Raw genomic sequence first — 14,563 nt, 5'->3', positions numbered from 1 at the left:
CGGGTTTGCCCGGGTCATGGGTTGACCCGCCGAGTCGACTAGTTTTACTGGGTTGTTGCTCCGACCAGTCTTTTATTAAACCTGAACCGATCCAGCCACCGGGTCGACCGGGTATTGAGCCGACCTGTCAGACCAGGCCGGGTTTAGAGGCCGTTTGATAATGTGGCTGCGGGTGAGCTTCACCTGCAGCCACAAATATTACTGTTTGGTTAAAGAAAAAACACAGGTTTATGCTGGTAGGACCCACCAAAAATATGGTTGTGCCGCAGGTTTTGTAGAAGCACAATTTTACTGCTTCTCGTGGGGGAGGAATCACTGAACAGTAGAGCTATGCTTCATTGTCGCACTGTTCATTAAAGTGAACAGTGCAAGTGAATTTTAATTCACTCGCATCATTAAAGTGAACTTTTTTTTTTCTTTCGAAAAACTAGCACAGTGAATTTTAATTCATTCGCACTGTTCACGTGAACGTGAACAATAAATTTTTTTTTTTCAAAAACCAGTGCAGTGAATTGATTTCACTTGCACTGTTCACGTTCACGTTCACGTAAACAATAATTTTTTTATATAAAAAAATTAGTTTAAGGTGAATTAAATTTACTCGTACTGTAATCTCAATTTTATTCCTAATAATATTTTACCTAATTTTATTGCACCCTCAAAAAATCATGGAAACTGTAGTTCTTGTCAGATGAATTTTGTACGTAATAGAATAGGAAATAGTTTAATAGAATAATAAAAAATATTTTATATAAAGTATTATTTATTTCATTATGTAATAGTAGTAGTTAAATCTACAATATTTAAATTAAAAACCATCAATATTTTTATATATATTTTTTAATTATTTTATAACCTCAATTTGAAAAGCATTCTTTTAACCAAACACATTAAATTATTTTTTATTTAACCTCAATTTCAACCACAGTTTTAACCAAACATATATTTTTTCAAACCAACCTCAACTAAAAATATTTTTTATAAAACAATTTTTTTAAAAAAAATCATAACAGTTACTGCAATACCAAAGAAACTAATAACCAAGGTTTAGAATTGATAACTTTGTTTTGGTGACATTTTACCCAGTGGCATATTTTATTTTATTTATTCTATGAATTTGCATCGATTATTATGACTTGTACGGGATTTTGTGAATTGTGATGTAATAATGGTTAGCGATGAAGAAATGATTTGGTCAACAACAAAATCCTTACACAACAAATATATATATATATATATATATAAATATATATATATATATATATAATAAAAAGAAATGCTAAAAGTTTAAAAATGATGAGTTTTTATTCTCGTACTAGCACTGTCGCAAAAAGTATTTTCAAAACAAAAACAATATTTCTTAATATAGCATATTCAAAGCAATCACGCATGTAGCACAAGCACCACCTATTCAATGTACTACGTACCGGGAAAACTAGGGTGTGGACAACTCATAAAGAAACTTATCATACACACACATGCACTGAATTCATAAGCAATCAAGATTTAGTTTTAAGTTCTTTATATTAATTGATGAGCTGATGGTCTTTTTATTTAATATTAATTTCTTTAATTAATATCTTTCAAATAAGTTGTGGACTACCTTTTAACACGACAGAAAAGTCTTGTCAAGTCCGCCGTTGAAATGCATCAAGAAAAAAATTATACAGGACAATTGTTTTCAATAATATAAAAATAATAACATATTAAATTAACATGTAAGATTCAAGTTGACAATATTTATTTAAAACAAATTTATAACAATAATAAATGGTTTTAAAATTCTTTTTATTAAAAACACAGCATAGTTCAAGATTTAAATTGCGAATCTGACAAATGAATCTTAGTCCATTTAATATATTATTATTTTAATATTAAAAAAATAAATATATTTTTATTTTTAATTTTAAAAAGATCTCATTATTAAAAAACATGGTAACAACTTCGCTTTCTTTTATTTTTTCCTCTATCTGTATTCAATGAAAACTTTTTTTTTTCACATTTACCAGTATTCCATGGCGTAGAAAGGACATCATATTTGGAAAATACTAATTAAACAATTTAATATTAAATAAGAAAAACCATCAACTCATCAATTAATATAAAGAAATTAAAACTAAGCTTTGATTGCTTCCGAAATCGGTGTGCGTGTGTATAATGAGTTGGACATAAAGGTAAAAAGGGTGGAAATAATCGCAGGAAAAAAAACGAGGGATCTCACCAATCACCAAAATCTCCTTTTCAATTGTGAACCTTACTTTTCAAATCAATCATTTATGTTTTAAAAATACTTTTAAAAAAATTTAAATTTTTTTATTTTTTTATTTATTTTAAATTAATATTTTAAAATAAAATTCCTTTAAAAAACAAGTGCTATTCTATTTCAAACACATATGTCAATCACAGCTAACTTGGTAAGGAGTCGGTGAGGAAAAGGGATAATTACACTTTGGTACATTATTTTTTTTTTTAGCATTTCTCGATCGAGTATATGCATTTTATCTGATTTTTGTTTGATCATACCATCTTTGTCAAAGCTGTCAATCAAATACTTCCATCTAAATTCTGTCAATTTTTTTTTGTCAATGACATGACACATAACTTTGATCTTATTGCATTTATTCTTAGCTATATATTTATTAATTCTCTCCATACCCATGCCCCCGGACTTGAGACTTGGTTATTGTTCTTGTTATAATTGTTTTTTTTTAATTGAATAAGATGATGTGTTTTAATTTTTAAATAAAATTTTTTTTAAAAGAATTTTTTTTTAACAAAAAAACCCAAAATTTAAAGTTAGCTTATGAAAGAAAATATAGAAAATCAAAATAACAGAGCACAGATAAATGTCCTTGATAGCTTTGAAAAAAATTGATATATAACTATTATAAAAAATGCTAAAAAGCATGGCAAGATGGTATTGTGCTCGCATTTACTGACCGTTTGAGAACGCGGTTGAAATTATGTTCTTTTAAATTTAAAAAAAAAATTTGCTAATTTTTTTTTATGTTTTCATATTATTTTGATGTGTTGATCTCAAAAATAATTTTTAAAAAATAAAAAAAATTATTTTGATGCATTTCTAAGCGAAAAACACTTTACACCGCAATCGCTAACACAATCTTAAACATTATAAACGCATTATTCATTATTCATAATGCCTTTTTCCACTTTCCTTTCCCTTTTTCTTTTTTGATTTAGCCTTTATTGGGCCAAATTGTAAGCCATTTTAAGCTAATTTATTAGGGGATGGTGAGATTGAAAGACATGAAATCAAAGTAAAAAAAAGAAATTGAGGAATCGGTGGCTTATTCAGGCTTTAGGGTGAAAATGCCTATTATTCCCTTAAAAACTAAAAATAAAAACAATTATATTAGGGTAATTAAGTAATTTCGCATGGGTCCATTTAGCATTCAAAATTTTAAAAAGAAAATAATATCTTTTTATTTTTATAGTGCATAGTAAAATGACCCTTATACCCAATTTTTTTAAGCTTACCTTAAGTGGCATTGACATTTTTTCCATATTAGATGAATAGTAAAATGACTTGCATGTTTTTGGAATCGGATTTTCCTTGGCTTATGCTCGAGGCAATTTTGTCTTTGCACTTAGGCTTTTTAGTAATTGTCAGGCTGGTTTAGGGGCAATTGTGTAATACACACACACATGAATGCAACGCACGCATTAACGTGTGGACAACCACAATGTCCTTCGGGCGGCAAGTGCAAGGTCTTCTAGTGATCAAACATCAGCTTTCATGGCAACATTTTGAATTATCTCAACATCGTCGCCTCGAGGAGGTAGCGTAGCCAAAGGTCACCGGATTTGGTGTCGACAATCTATTTTTTTCCTTCTACCCCTCTCCTCCCTTGAAATTCACGCTTGACATTTAAAATTTCAGGGCAATCCCCTTAGGGATATTTTAGTATTAGTCCTCATTCTTTTAATTTGTAATTTTTATCATTGATCTTTTTGTAAGTTTTCAATTTGTTTTCAATTTCATTTCTTATTTGATTCTTTTTTTTTCTTCATTTTTTTTCTTTCTATTTTTGTAAACTTTCAATTGTTTTTCAGTTTCATCATTTGATTAAAATTTTTAATTTTTTTTAATTTGGTCCTCATTAAAATTTTAGTTCATTTATGGAATTTATTTTTATTTTCAATTTAGTCCTTCAATCCAAAATTATTCATCCTCTTTTTTTTTTTCAAATTTGAATCTTATTTTTTTAATTGCTATTTTTTTTCTTTTGAATCTTTTTTTGTAATTGAATTTTCTTTTTTCAATCTCATCATTTGACATTTGTTTTATTAAAACTTAAACTTTGTAGTGTTTCCAAGTTTGGTGCTTATGATCAAATGGCCCAGGTCACGGGTTTTGTAAGTTAACATAAGTTAACACAGGTTTACATTATTTTTTTAACTTATTTTCTTTTTCAATCTTATTACTCAATTTGTTTTGAAATAGGATTCATGGTTTTCTTTATTTTTCTTTTTATAGGATTATCTTGATCTCATAACTTTGTCCATGTGTTTGGCGGATTAACTCAGGTGGGCTCGTGTTTTTTTTTTCTTTTAATTACTGTTTTTCTTTTAGATCCCTTTATGTGATTGTTTTTTATAGATTAAAATATGTAAATATATTAGACTAATGTGCAAATATCTTAGGAAAAACTAGGGTTTGTACATGTTTAAATCTATAAATTAAAAAAAAAACATTAATTCAACTATACTTAAATTAAAATAAGAAGTATACTTACTTGTTAAAGCACTTTAAAGTAATGAATCTTTTGTTGTTGTAAAAAATGAATCATTTGTCCCTGAGATTTTATTTCTCATCACTTGTACAACTAGGTTGTATGCAATATGTCTCCCAAGATTCTAATAACACTACCTTGGTTTAGATACACTTCTAATTCAAGGTCTTTGAACCACTTGTATGAAACTTAAATATCTCTTAACAATTTGAACCTAAGCTCTGGATTTGGGAGGAAAGCCAAATCATAAAATGAGAATAAAACATTAAAATATGAGGTAAAGAAGAAAGTGTAAAAATATGAGAAATTTTTAGATTAAACTCTTCATTCACCTATTTTTTATAAGTAAATTTTGAAAACTAAAAGGTTGAATTATTAATTCCCACCATTATCATCATTACACCCTTATAGTACGGCTAGATAATTAGTATAATGTAGCTTATGGTCAACGATATACCTCAAATATTTGAGTACCCTTTGTATTGTTTTTTAATGATCCATAATCAAATTACTTAAAAATTAACTCTGTTTGCTAACCGAGTAAGCAATATCAGGTCTTGTGCAATTCATAACATATATCAAGCTCTTAATTATCCAAGAATATTTTAATTGGTCTATTCTATTGCCTTTATTTTTAGACAAATAGACACCTATATCCATTGGTGTTTTCATAATACTATTTCACCTTTAAAAAATTTATCGAAAACTTTATCAACATAATGAGATTGGGGCAATACTAATCCATCAGATGTCCTAGAAATATTTATGCCTAGCATGATACATGTACCATCTAAGTCTTTCATGTCAAACTTGTTTAGTTAACATTTTTCTTAGTGGACTTGATCATGTGATCATTACTGTCCAAAATAAACATATCTTTCATGTAGAGATATAAAATGACATAACCATTATTTGCATTTTTCACATAAATATATTTATCAATTTTGTTGATTTTAAATTTATTTGACAACATAACCTTGTTAATTTTTTCATGTCATTGTTTAGGTGCTTGTTTCAAACTCATATAATGATTTGACAAGTTTACAAACTTTATTTTCTTGTTCATTAACAATAAACCCCTCAGGTTGTTCTCTGTAAACCTCCTTATAAAGGTCATTATTTTAAGAAAGTTGTTTTTACATCTATTTGATGTATTTTAAGATTATTAATAGCTGAAATAGCTATTAACATTCGTATGGAAGTTATTCTTGGCACATGTGAATATATGTTAAAATCATCTATATTTCTTGTTATTTAAAATCTCTAACAACAAGTGTAGCTTTATATCTATCAATAGAGCCATTAGCTTTTATCTTTCTTTTAAAGATACACTTATAGCCTAATGGTTTGCTTTCGAGAGAAAGATCCACTAGTTGACATGCATAATTATTCATAATGAATTTAATTTCACTATTGACTTCCTCCTTCCTATAAGAAACTTTAAGACTTGATATTGCATCGGAGCAAGTTCAAGGTTTATTTCTAAACAAGTATGTTAAAAAACCAGGATCAAATATTTTGGTTATTTTTTTTTGTTTTTACTCTTTCTATGCTCAACTTCATCATCTTGATGATTACTTGAGGCTTCAAAGTTTTTTTGAATTTGTTGTTTTTGATCAAATAACTCGAGTCATAAACTTTATAGGTCAATATAGATTTACATTGTTTTTTTGAGCTTATTTTTTTTATTTTTATAATTTAATATTGGAAAATCATTATTTTCTCAATTTTTATTTTATTCCAGTTCATATAGCATGTGAAAAAAACTAAAGCTCGTATTACTTGATTAAAAGAAAAATGTAAAAAATCGATATACCAACCGTGCAAATCCACTAAAAAGAAAAACGTCGGGGCGTGTAGATAGTACAGATACATAGTTGGTTCCTTATGCCAACAACCCTTTACTATTTACATCCAAAATCTCAATGATTCTCAAGGCTAGCAATTTTCTTTTTAATTTTCCTGGGAAACAAAAAGACAGAAAAGGGCATTTTAGAACTTCAACTTGACTCCTTCTGAGATCAACCGCCCAAAAAAGCCTTCCACTCAAACGCAAGTCTTAACCATGGTTAACTCAGTGTTAGGTGAGTATGACCAGTCTGGTTTGGTAGGCTAGGCGTTACACCTCCCTCCTCTCTTTATTAATCCCCTCTCCTACACTTCCCTCTCAGGAAATCTCTCTGCCACTCTCTCTCTCTCTCTCTCTCTCTCTGTCTACCTACACCGCACCAACCACGCAACAAGCAAGAAACAAGAAGCAGAGAGAGAGAGATCATATTCCTCCTTGAAGAAGAATTATTTGCTTTCTAAATTTTTGAAAAAACATGCAATCATCAAGCAGCTCGATGAAAGTGTCACCACTTGAACTTATGCAAGCCATAATCAAAGGCAAAGTGGACCCAACAAATGTTTCATCGGAATCCGGTGGTTCTGCTGCTGAGATGGCAACTTTGATCCGCGAGAATCGTGAGTTTGTTATTATCTTAACTACTTCCATAGCGGTTTTGATCGGCTACGTTGTCGTTTTAATTTGGAGAAGATCATCCGGCTATCAGAAACCTAAAGTCCCTGTCCCTCCTAAGCCGTTGATTGTTAAAGACCTCGAACCTGAAGTTGATGATGGCAAGAAAAAGGTCACCATCTTTTTCGGCACCCAAACTGGTACTGCTGAAGGATTTGCTAAGGTACAGATTAGTTTCCCATCATGCTATCAACAGCTTAGGGGTGTTTGGGATGTTGTCACATGTGTTTTCGCATGAGAATATATATATAAATATTATATATATATATATAAACATCAAAAATCATTAAAAAAAATAATTTAGTGCATTTTTTTTAAAACCATCTAAAATAAAATTATAAGGCGGTGTTATAAGGTGGTGTTTAACATTCTGTTTTAAAAATATTTTTAAAAAAATTAAAATTTTTTTTATTTTAAATTAATATATTTTTGATGAGTTCAAATTTGTTTTTTTAAAAAATAAATAAATATTATTTTAATATATTTTAAAATAAAAAACACTTTTAAAAAATAACATTTATATTTCCAAGCACCCATTAAGCGATTCCACATCCTCTTAGTTTATTCTTAATGAGCCACATCATCACTGTACACTTGGAAAGGTACACGTGTACGATGAGAATTCAGCTTCAGGTCATGAGTAATTGAGCTAAGCTTTTGTTTTGAATATATTATTATTTTATTAATTTTTTTTTTGTCTTAGGCTCTAGCTGAGGAGGCAAAAGCTCGGTATGAGAAGGCTATATTTAAAACTGTTGATTTGGTATGCTTTTTATTTTTTTTTATTATTATTATTATCTAACCTGTTATTCAATTTTTGGTTTTTATTTTCCTAATCAGTGGTTTTGAATTTATAATTTTGATGGATGATAGGATGATTATGCGGAGGATGACGATGAATACGAAGAGAAATTGAAGAAAGAGTCTCTGGCCATTTTCTTCTTGGCCACGTGAGTAGCTTTGATATTTAGTCTTTTTATATTTACTTTTTTTTCCCCTTTACTTATTTATTTCTTTCTTGTAGATATGGAGATGGTGAGCCTACAGATAACGCCGCGAGGTTTTATAAATGGTTTACAGATGTAAGGTTTCGATTGGATGTTTTGATCTGGTTTGGTGTTAGAGCTGGATTTAATAGTGTTTTTGTTTTTATGATTTTGTGAATATAGGGCAATGAGAGGGGGGAATGGCTTAAGGAACTTCCATATGCTGTTTTTGGTCTTGGCAACAGGCAATACGAGCATTTTAATAAGGTGTGTAATGCGACTCTATTTATACCTTCTTTCACAATTAGCTGATGGATTAATTTTTTTATTTTGTTGTTTTTGCTGATTAATTTTTTTTGCCCTTGTTTTTGGTTGAACAGATTGCCATAGTGGTGGATAAAATCCTTGGCAACCAGGGTATGCCTGCATTTCTCTTTACTAACTTGTATATAATTTTTTTTGCCTTTTGATGTTAGCTACCTTCCTTGCTCGGTTGAATAGAGTCTGGTAGGTTATCATGATGCATGCACTTGGTCCAAAAGGACCACTGTTGCTACAATTTAATTGTTTGGAAAGAGAAAACGATAGCCCAATCAGCTGCATTGTTAATAAAAGAATTGACATGGTTTTATGATTAATCAGAAGCCACAATGTGGTCCTTGATGTTGTTCCTTGTTATATCAAATGGTTTTCAAGAGCCAAAATGTGCTCGTTGATATTGTTCATTCTGCATAGCTAATCAGTTCTCGTTGTTTTTTTCTTTGCTTTTTTAGGTGGGAAGCAGCTTGTTCCAGTGGGTCTTGGTGATGATGATCAATGCATGGAAGATGACTTTGCCGCATGGTATTAAGAACTTGAATCAGTAATCTGCATGAACAGAATGAACTTTCTCATATCGAGCGATCTTATTCTAACCTTCTTTTCTACTCTCTATTTTAGGCGAGAATTGTTGTGGCCTGAGTTGGACCAGTTGCTTCTTGATGGGGATGATCCAACTGGTGTTTCTACCCCTTATACTGCTGCCGTGGCAGAATATCGGGTTGTATTGCATGACCCTGAAGATGCACCATTAGAGGATGATAACTGGAGTAATGCGAATGGTCATGCTATTTATGATGCTCAGCATCCATGCAGGTAACATAAAAATGTCCATCTTGCAGATTTTCTGGTGACAATTTTGTAGGTTATTTTGATCTAAAATGTATTCTGTTTACTGCTGAAGGGCTAATGTTACTGTGAGGAGGGAGCTTCATACCCCTGCATCTGATCGTTCATGTACCCATTTGGAGTTCGACATATCTGGCACTGGACTTGTGTAAGTTGGTTGCAACAATTTTATTGTTTTCACACTTGTTTTCCCTTGAAAATGGTTGGTATCCAAATGCATTTTCATGGGGAATACTTGTAAGAGAACATCGTGCACTGATTATGCATCACACAATTTATTCTTTTGTTGCTCAGATATGGAACTGGTGATCATGTTGGTGTGTACTGTGAAAATCTAAGTGAAATTGTTGAGGAAGCACTGCAGTTGTTGGGTTTATCGCCAGATATTTACTTCACTATCCATACTGATAATGAGGATGGCACACCACTTAGTGGAAGTGCCTTGCCACCTCCATTCCCATCGTCCACCTTAAGAACAGCTCTAACTCGATATGCTGATCTTTTGAGTTCACCCAAAAAGGTTAGCTGCTTTCTTAATTTGATGCATCATTGAGTTTTACATTTTATTTTATACAAGTTTTTGTCACATTTGAGTAATCTATTGTTGCAATGCATATGCTTTGCAGTCTGCTTTAATGGCTTTAGCAGCTCATGCTACTAATCCAACCGAAGCTGATCGGCTAAGACATCTTGCATCACCTGCTGGAAAGGTTGTAAATCTACCAAAAATACTTTCATTACCACAGTAGTGACTGTTTTAGTATGTAGTTTTAAGTGGATTTAACTTTAAATTGCATTCTTACAGGATGAATATGCACAATGGATAGTTGCAAATCATAGAAGCCTCCTGGAAGTCATGGCTGAATTTCCATCAGCCAAACCCCCACTTGGAGTCTTCTTTGCTTCAGTTGCCCCGCGATTGCTGCCAAGATACTATTCTATTTCATCATCTCCAAGGTGAATATTTTTTTTAACACTTCTTCTGGAACAAGTTTCTAATTAATCTCCTAGTTTCCTGATGGAAGATGGCAAGGGATTCATATCATGTGTCATCTAACCTAAATTCTTTTAGCTTGCTCAATTTCCTGAATGAGAAGCTCTAGTTGGTGGCAAACAAAATTATGTTGTACAGATCAATGACATAATATTGAGGAGAACAAAAAATTATATTTGTAACTAGGAAATCTTTCAGAGGAACTATAATTGGAGTCTGGATATTCATATTTACATGGCACAAAGAAACTTCTACATGTTTAAGGATTACTTTAGAAAAGAAAATCAAGTTCAGCTCCCTTCTTTGCTTGGGAGGAACTTCAAAGTTGGAATTGCACACCTCTTTGGTTTATCATTCTCTATCCATGACTTCTTGTTTTCCTGTTCTTTGGAATCTTATGTGCATACTATGTGAAATTATGTTCTGCAGCATGGCACCTTCAAGGATTCATGTTACATGTGCACTGGTTCTTGAGAAAACACCAGCAGGTCGAATTCACAAAGGAGTGTGCTCAACTTGGATGAAGGTACGTGTTCTAAATTTTTTGTTTTTTGTTTGTAACTTTTTTTTCTTATGTCGAAGCAACACCACAGGGCGTAGCTCAAAGATAGAATGAATTGTGTAGCAAGCATATCAGGTGTCTTAAATTATCACAGGGGTTGAAATCGAGTGATCCACGTTACAATGCTAGATATTAGGGTTGGCCCGCCCAAACCCTTGCATCCCAAACCCTTGCATGTGTACTGAAGTTTCTATTTCAATTGTTTGCGATTGGATGTTTCCTCTCAGTGAATATATACTTTTTAGCTTTAATAGAATAATTTTACACACCAAGTTTGTAAGGCTCATTCTTATTTTATTCCTTCCACAGAATGCTGTGCCTTTAGAGAAAAGCCATGATTGCAGCTGGGCACCTATTTTTGTTAGACAATCAAACTTCAAACTTCCAGCAGATACTAAAGTTCCCATCATTATGATTGGCCCTGGAACTGGTTTAGCTCCTTTCAGGGGTTTCCTTCAGGTTTGGACTTGCAAACTTGGTTGGACTTGCAAACTTGGTTCAGTTGTCTTTTTTCTAGCAACCCTTCTTATCACTTTGAAGTATCTAATCTGATCATCTGTATTTTGTATTCTCCTTTTCAGGAAAGATTAGCCCAGAAAGAAGCAGGAGCAGAACTGGGATCCTCTGTATTATTCTTTGGTTGCAGGAACCGTCAAATGGTAGGTTATGCTCCTATCAGCTCTAGAATGCTCTGTGATTGGTGTAGGGGTTTGCTCTGTGGTTGGTGTAGGGGAATCTCTACCCTTATTTTTCAAAACGTTCATTTAACTCGCATAATCTTTGCAGGATTTTATCTATGAAGATGAGCTCAACAATTTCGTTGAAAGTGGTGCACTTTCTGAACTATCTGTAGCCTTCTCACGTGAGGGACCTACCAAGGAATATGTGCAGCATAAGATGATGCAGAAGGTACTTGTTTCTGTTTCACCAACCACCGTTGATGGCGAAGTTAAAATGCAGCGATATCATTTCCTTACCTTTTATTTTCTTTTTTTAACTAAAGCGTTGGGTATATGTTTTCTCTGGTTCAGGCTTCTGATATCTGGAACATGATTTCTCAAGGAGGATATTTATATGTTTGTGGAGATGCCAAGGGCATGGCTAAAGATGTCCACAGAACTCTCCACACTATCGTGCAAGAGCAGGTAAAAAATAATGTCTAGTTATTGGGAGTTTCTTTTTGAGGTTAAGAGTCGCTAAAACGAGGCAAAAAAGAAAGTCCCAACAGAACTCCCCCCACAGACAGATGTCCATAGCTGCTTTGTGATTGAGTTTTTTTCCATGCTGACATTGCCTCCTTGTCTTGCTCGTGGACAAATGTCATACACAGGATCCTCCCTTTAGTTCCTTGTATGGCTAGAATCCACATCATAATATAAATCCGTCCCTTTTTCTGGTGTCAGAAAGCACCATAACACCCTTTCTCCAATTTTACTGGTGTAATATTTCTGCATGTGTTATATTTCGTTTCACTGTTTTGGAAATAATCTGTAGCTGGGTTTTAAATCAACATTTCTCCCCATCTCATTATTAACCTTGTGTGTACTTGGTTGTGGATCCAGGGATCTCTTGACAACTCCAAGACAGAGAGCTTTGTGAAGGGTCTGCAAATGAATGGCAGGTATCTGCGTGATGTATGGTAATGAGCCGTTCATGTAGGCAAGGAGAAGGCGGAGGGTAATGCAAAAGTTAACTCCGTTGAAGCCTTGCTGGGATTGAAGGGATTGTCGAGAGGGAGGCTACTTGTGATGCATGCCTTCGTGTCCCCTAAAAGGGTCGTCATTGAACGCACTACCATTATAGCAAATATTGTTATTCTTTTCTCTCGTCTCCTATTAAGGAATTTTTTTGCCCATGTAATTTATGTTTTATACGTGATGTAATAATTAAGAGTAGCCCTAGTGCATGACTTGAATTTTCCTTTCATGAACCAACAAAACGGTTCAAATGACAGACAAATATTCTTCTCGTACGTGCAAGTGTTTGTATGAATGGAGATTCCAGGTTTGAAGTTTGCTACGATAAATTTCTGCACGCGCCTTTTATATTCTTGAATTCTCTCCCTCAAGATCCACTGAGGCAACGATGTATGAGAAATGGTATCCATGACTGTTGACTTAGGTAAGAACAGAATCTGGTCTGGTTTTGGGACTTGGGTCTGGAGTCGAGTCAAGGCTAACATAATCAATGAACCACTTCTGACCCTGACGAAACCAGGAGCAAGCCTTTGATGAACCCTTGCGAGCAAAAACCAATCGAACTCCACTTCTGTATACTTTGTTTTAAGAAGAAGGACATGCTGTTTAAAATACATGTTATTGGTGGGGACAGTTTCAGTCCACCAAAGGAAGTATTAATCAATATAGGCAGGTAGGGACTTTGGATGAATCCAGGGCCATTCACTATAAAAAAAACTGTGGGCACACATAGCTCCATCCCTCCCTCCCTCTCTCTCTCTCTCTCTCTCTCTCTCTCTTAATTAATTAAATGAAAGTGAGCTCACATGGTTGTTGAGAAGAAGGGTAACCCTATGAATTTTGAATAACACTAGTTATGTAACTTGTTTTTTTTCCTCGAGCTAAAAATATATAATAAAAAAAGATGTTTAGTTGACAAAATCACATTTTAAAGAGAGAAAAAAAATATTAAATGATGAAAATAAAAAATAAAATAAGTAAAAAAAACAATGTGAACCCGTGTTAACTCTTTAAATCCGTGACCCGAGTCATTTGATCATAAACAATAAATTTAAAAAAAATCTAAAGCTCAATTCTCAACTAACCAAATAATGAAGGATTAAATTGGAAAAAAAAATCAAATATGCAAAAGGAAACAAAATAGAAATTATAAGTTAAAAAAGACTTGAGGTTGCCGAGCCAACTCACCTAATCTATGAGTCAGGTTATGAGACCGAGATAGTGAGACAAAAAGTTAAACATGGTAAATAACAAAACCTTTTTGTTTTTTTTTTTTAAACAATGTTGAATGTTGATTCATGAGATGAAAAGGATTAGAAAAATAGCAATTATAAGAAGAAAAAAAAAAGGCTTGAGACCACCCGGGTCAACTCGCCAACCTAACAGGTAAGGTCATGAGATCAGAATAATCCCATAGCGAAAGGAAAATGAAGAAAATAACGAAACCTAATTTTTTAAAGGATAAAATGATGAGTGATGAAATTGCAAAAAAAAAAAATCAATTAGGAAAAGGATATACAAAACAACAATTAAAAGAATAAGGACCATATCTGATATAAAAATCAAACTAAATAACATCTTAGGGGATGAAATCGAAAAGAAAAAAAATACTAACTAAAAGAATGAGGACCACATTTGATATAAAAACCAAATCAAATTAAATTTCAAGGGCTGAAATTGAAAAGAAAAAAAATAGCAACTTAATCTTTAGGGATGAAATTGAAAAAAAAATTAATAAAAAAACATATCTCAAACAATCAAAAGAATGAGGATTATAATTGAAATGACAATAAAAAAGGAGGATGCTTTTATTTTTTTCTTGGCCAATGCGCATCCCAAGGCCATGAGAGAGAAAAGAGGGCGAGGGGGGGAACCTGACCGC

General features: G+C 32.6%; 1 protein-coding gene across 1 annotated transcript; it reads left to right on the top strand.

Annotated features, from left to right (window-relative positions):
• The first annotated feature begins 6,915 nt into the window (after positions 1–6,915).
• On the top strand, positions 6,916–12,956 carry LOC18100491 (NADPH--cytochrome P450 reductase 1). Its single transcript, XM_006381734.3, has 18 exons — positions 6,916–7,438; positions 7,979–8,038; positions 8,149–8,225; positions 8,300–8,357; positions 8,445–8,528; positions 8,642–8,678; positions 9,035–9,104; positions 9,201–9,395; positions 9,484–9,576; positions 9,723–9,948; positions 10,055–10,138; positions 10,234–10,385; positions 10,852–10,948; positions 11,294–11,443; positions 11,566–11,643; positions 11,771–11,893; positions 12,016–12,129; positions 12,547–12,956. The coding sequence occupies exons 1-18, from the start codon at positions 7,079–7,081 to the stop codon at positions 12,625–12,627; spliced, it is 2,139 nt and encodes a 712-aa protein (XP_006381796.1). The 5' UTR covers positions 6,916–7,078; the 3' UTR covers positions 12,628–12,956.
• Positions 12,957–14,563: the final 1,607 nt, after the last annotated feature.

Source organism: Populus trichocarpa, chromosome 6, assembly GCF_000002775.5.
Source record: "Populus trichocarpa isolate Nisqually-1 chromosome 6, P.trichocarpa_v4.1, whole genome shotgun sequence".
NCBI classification, from domain to species: Eukaryota; Viridiplantae; Streptophyta; class Magnoliopsida; order Malpighiales; family Salicaceae; genus Populus; species Populus trichocarpa.
This window is presented reverse-complemented; position numbering and strand designations above follow the sequence as displayed.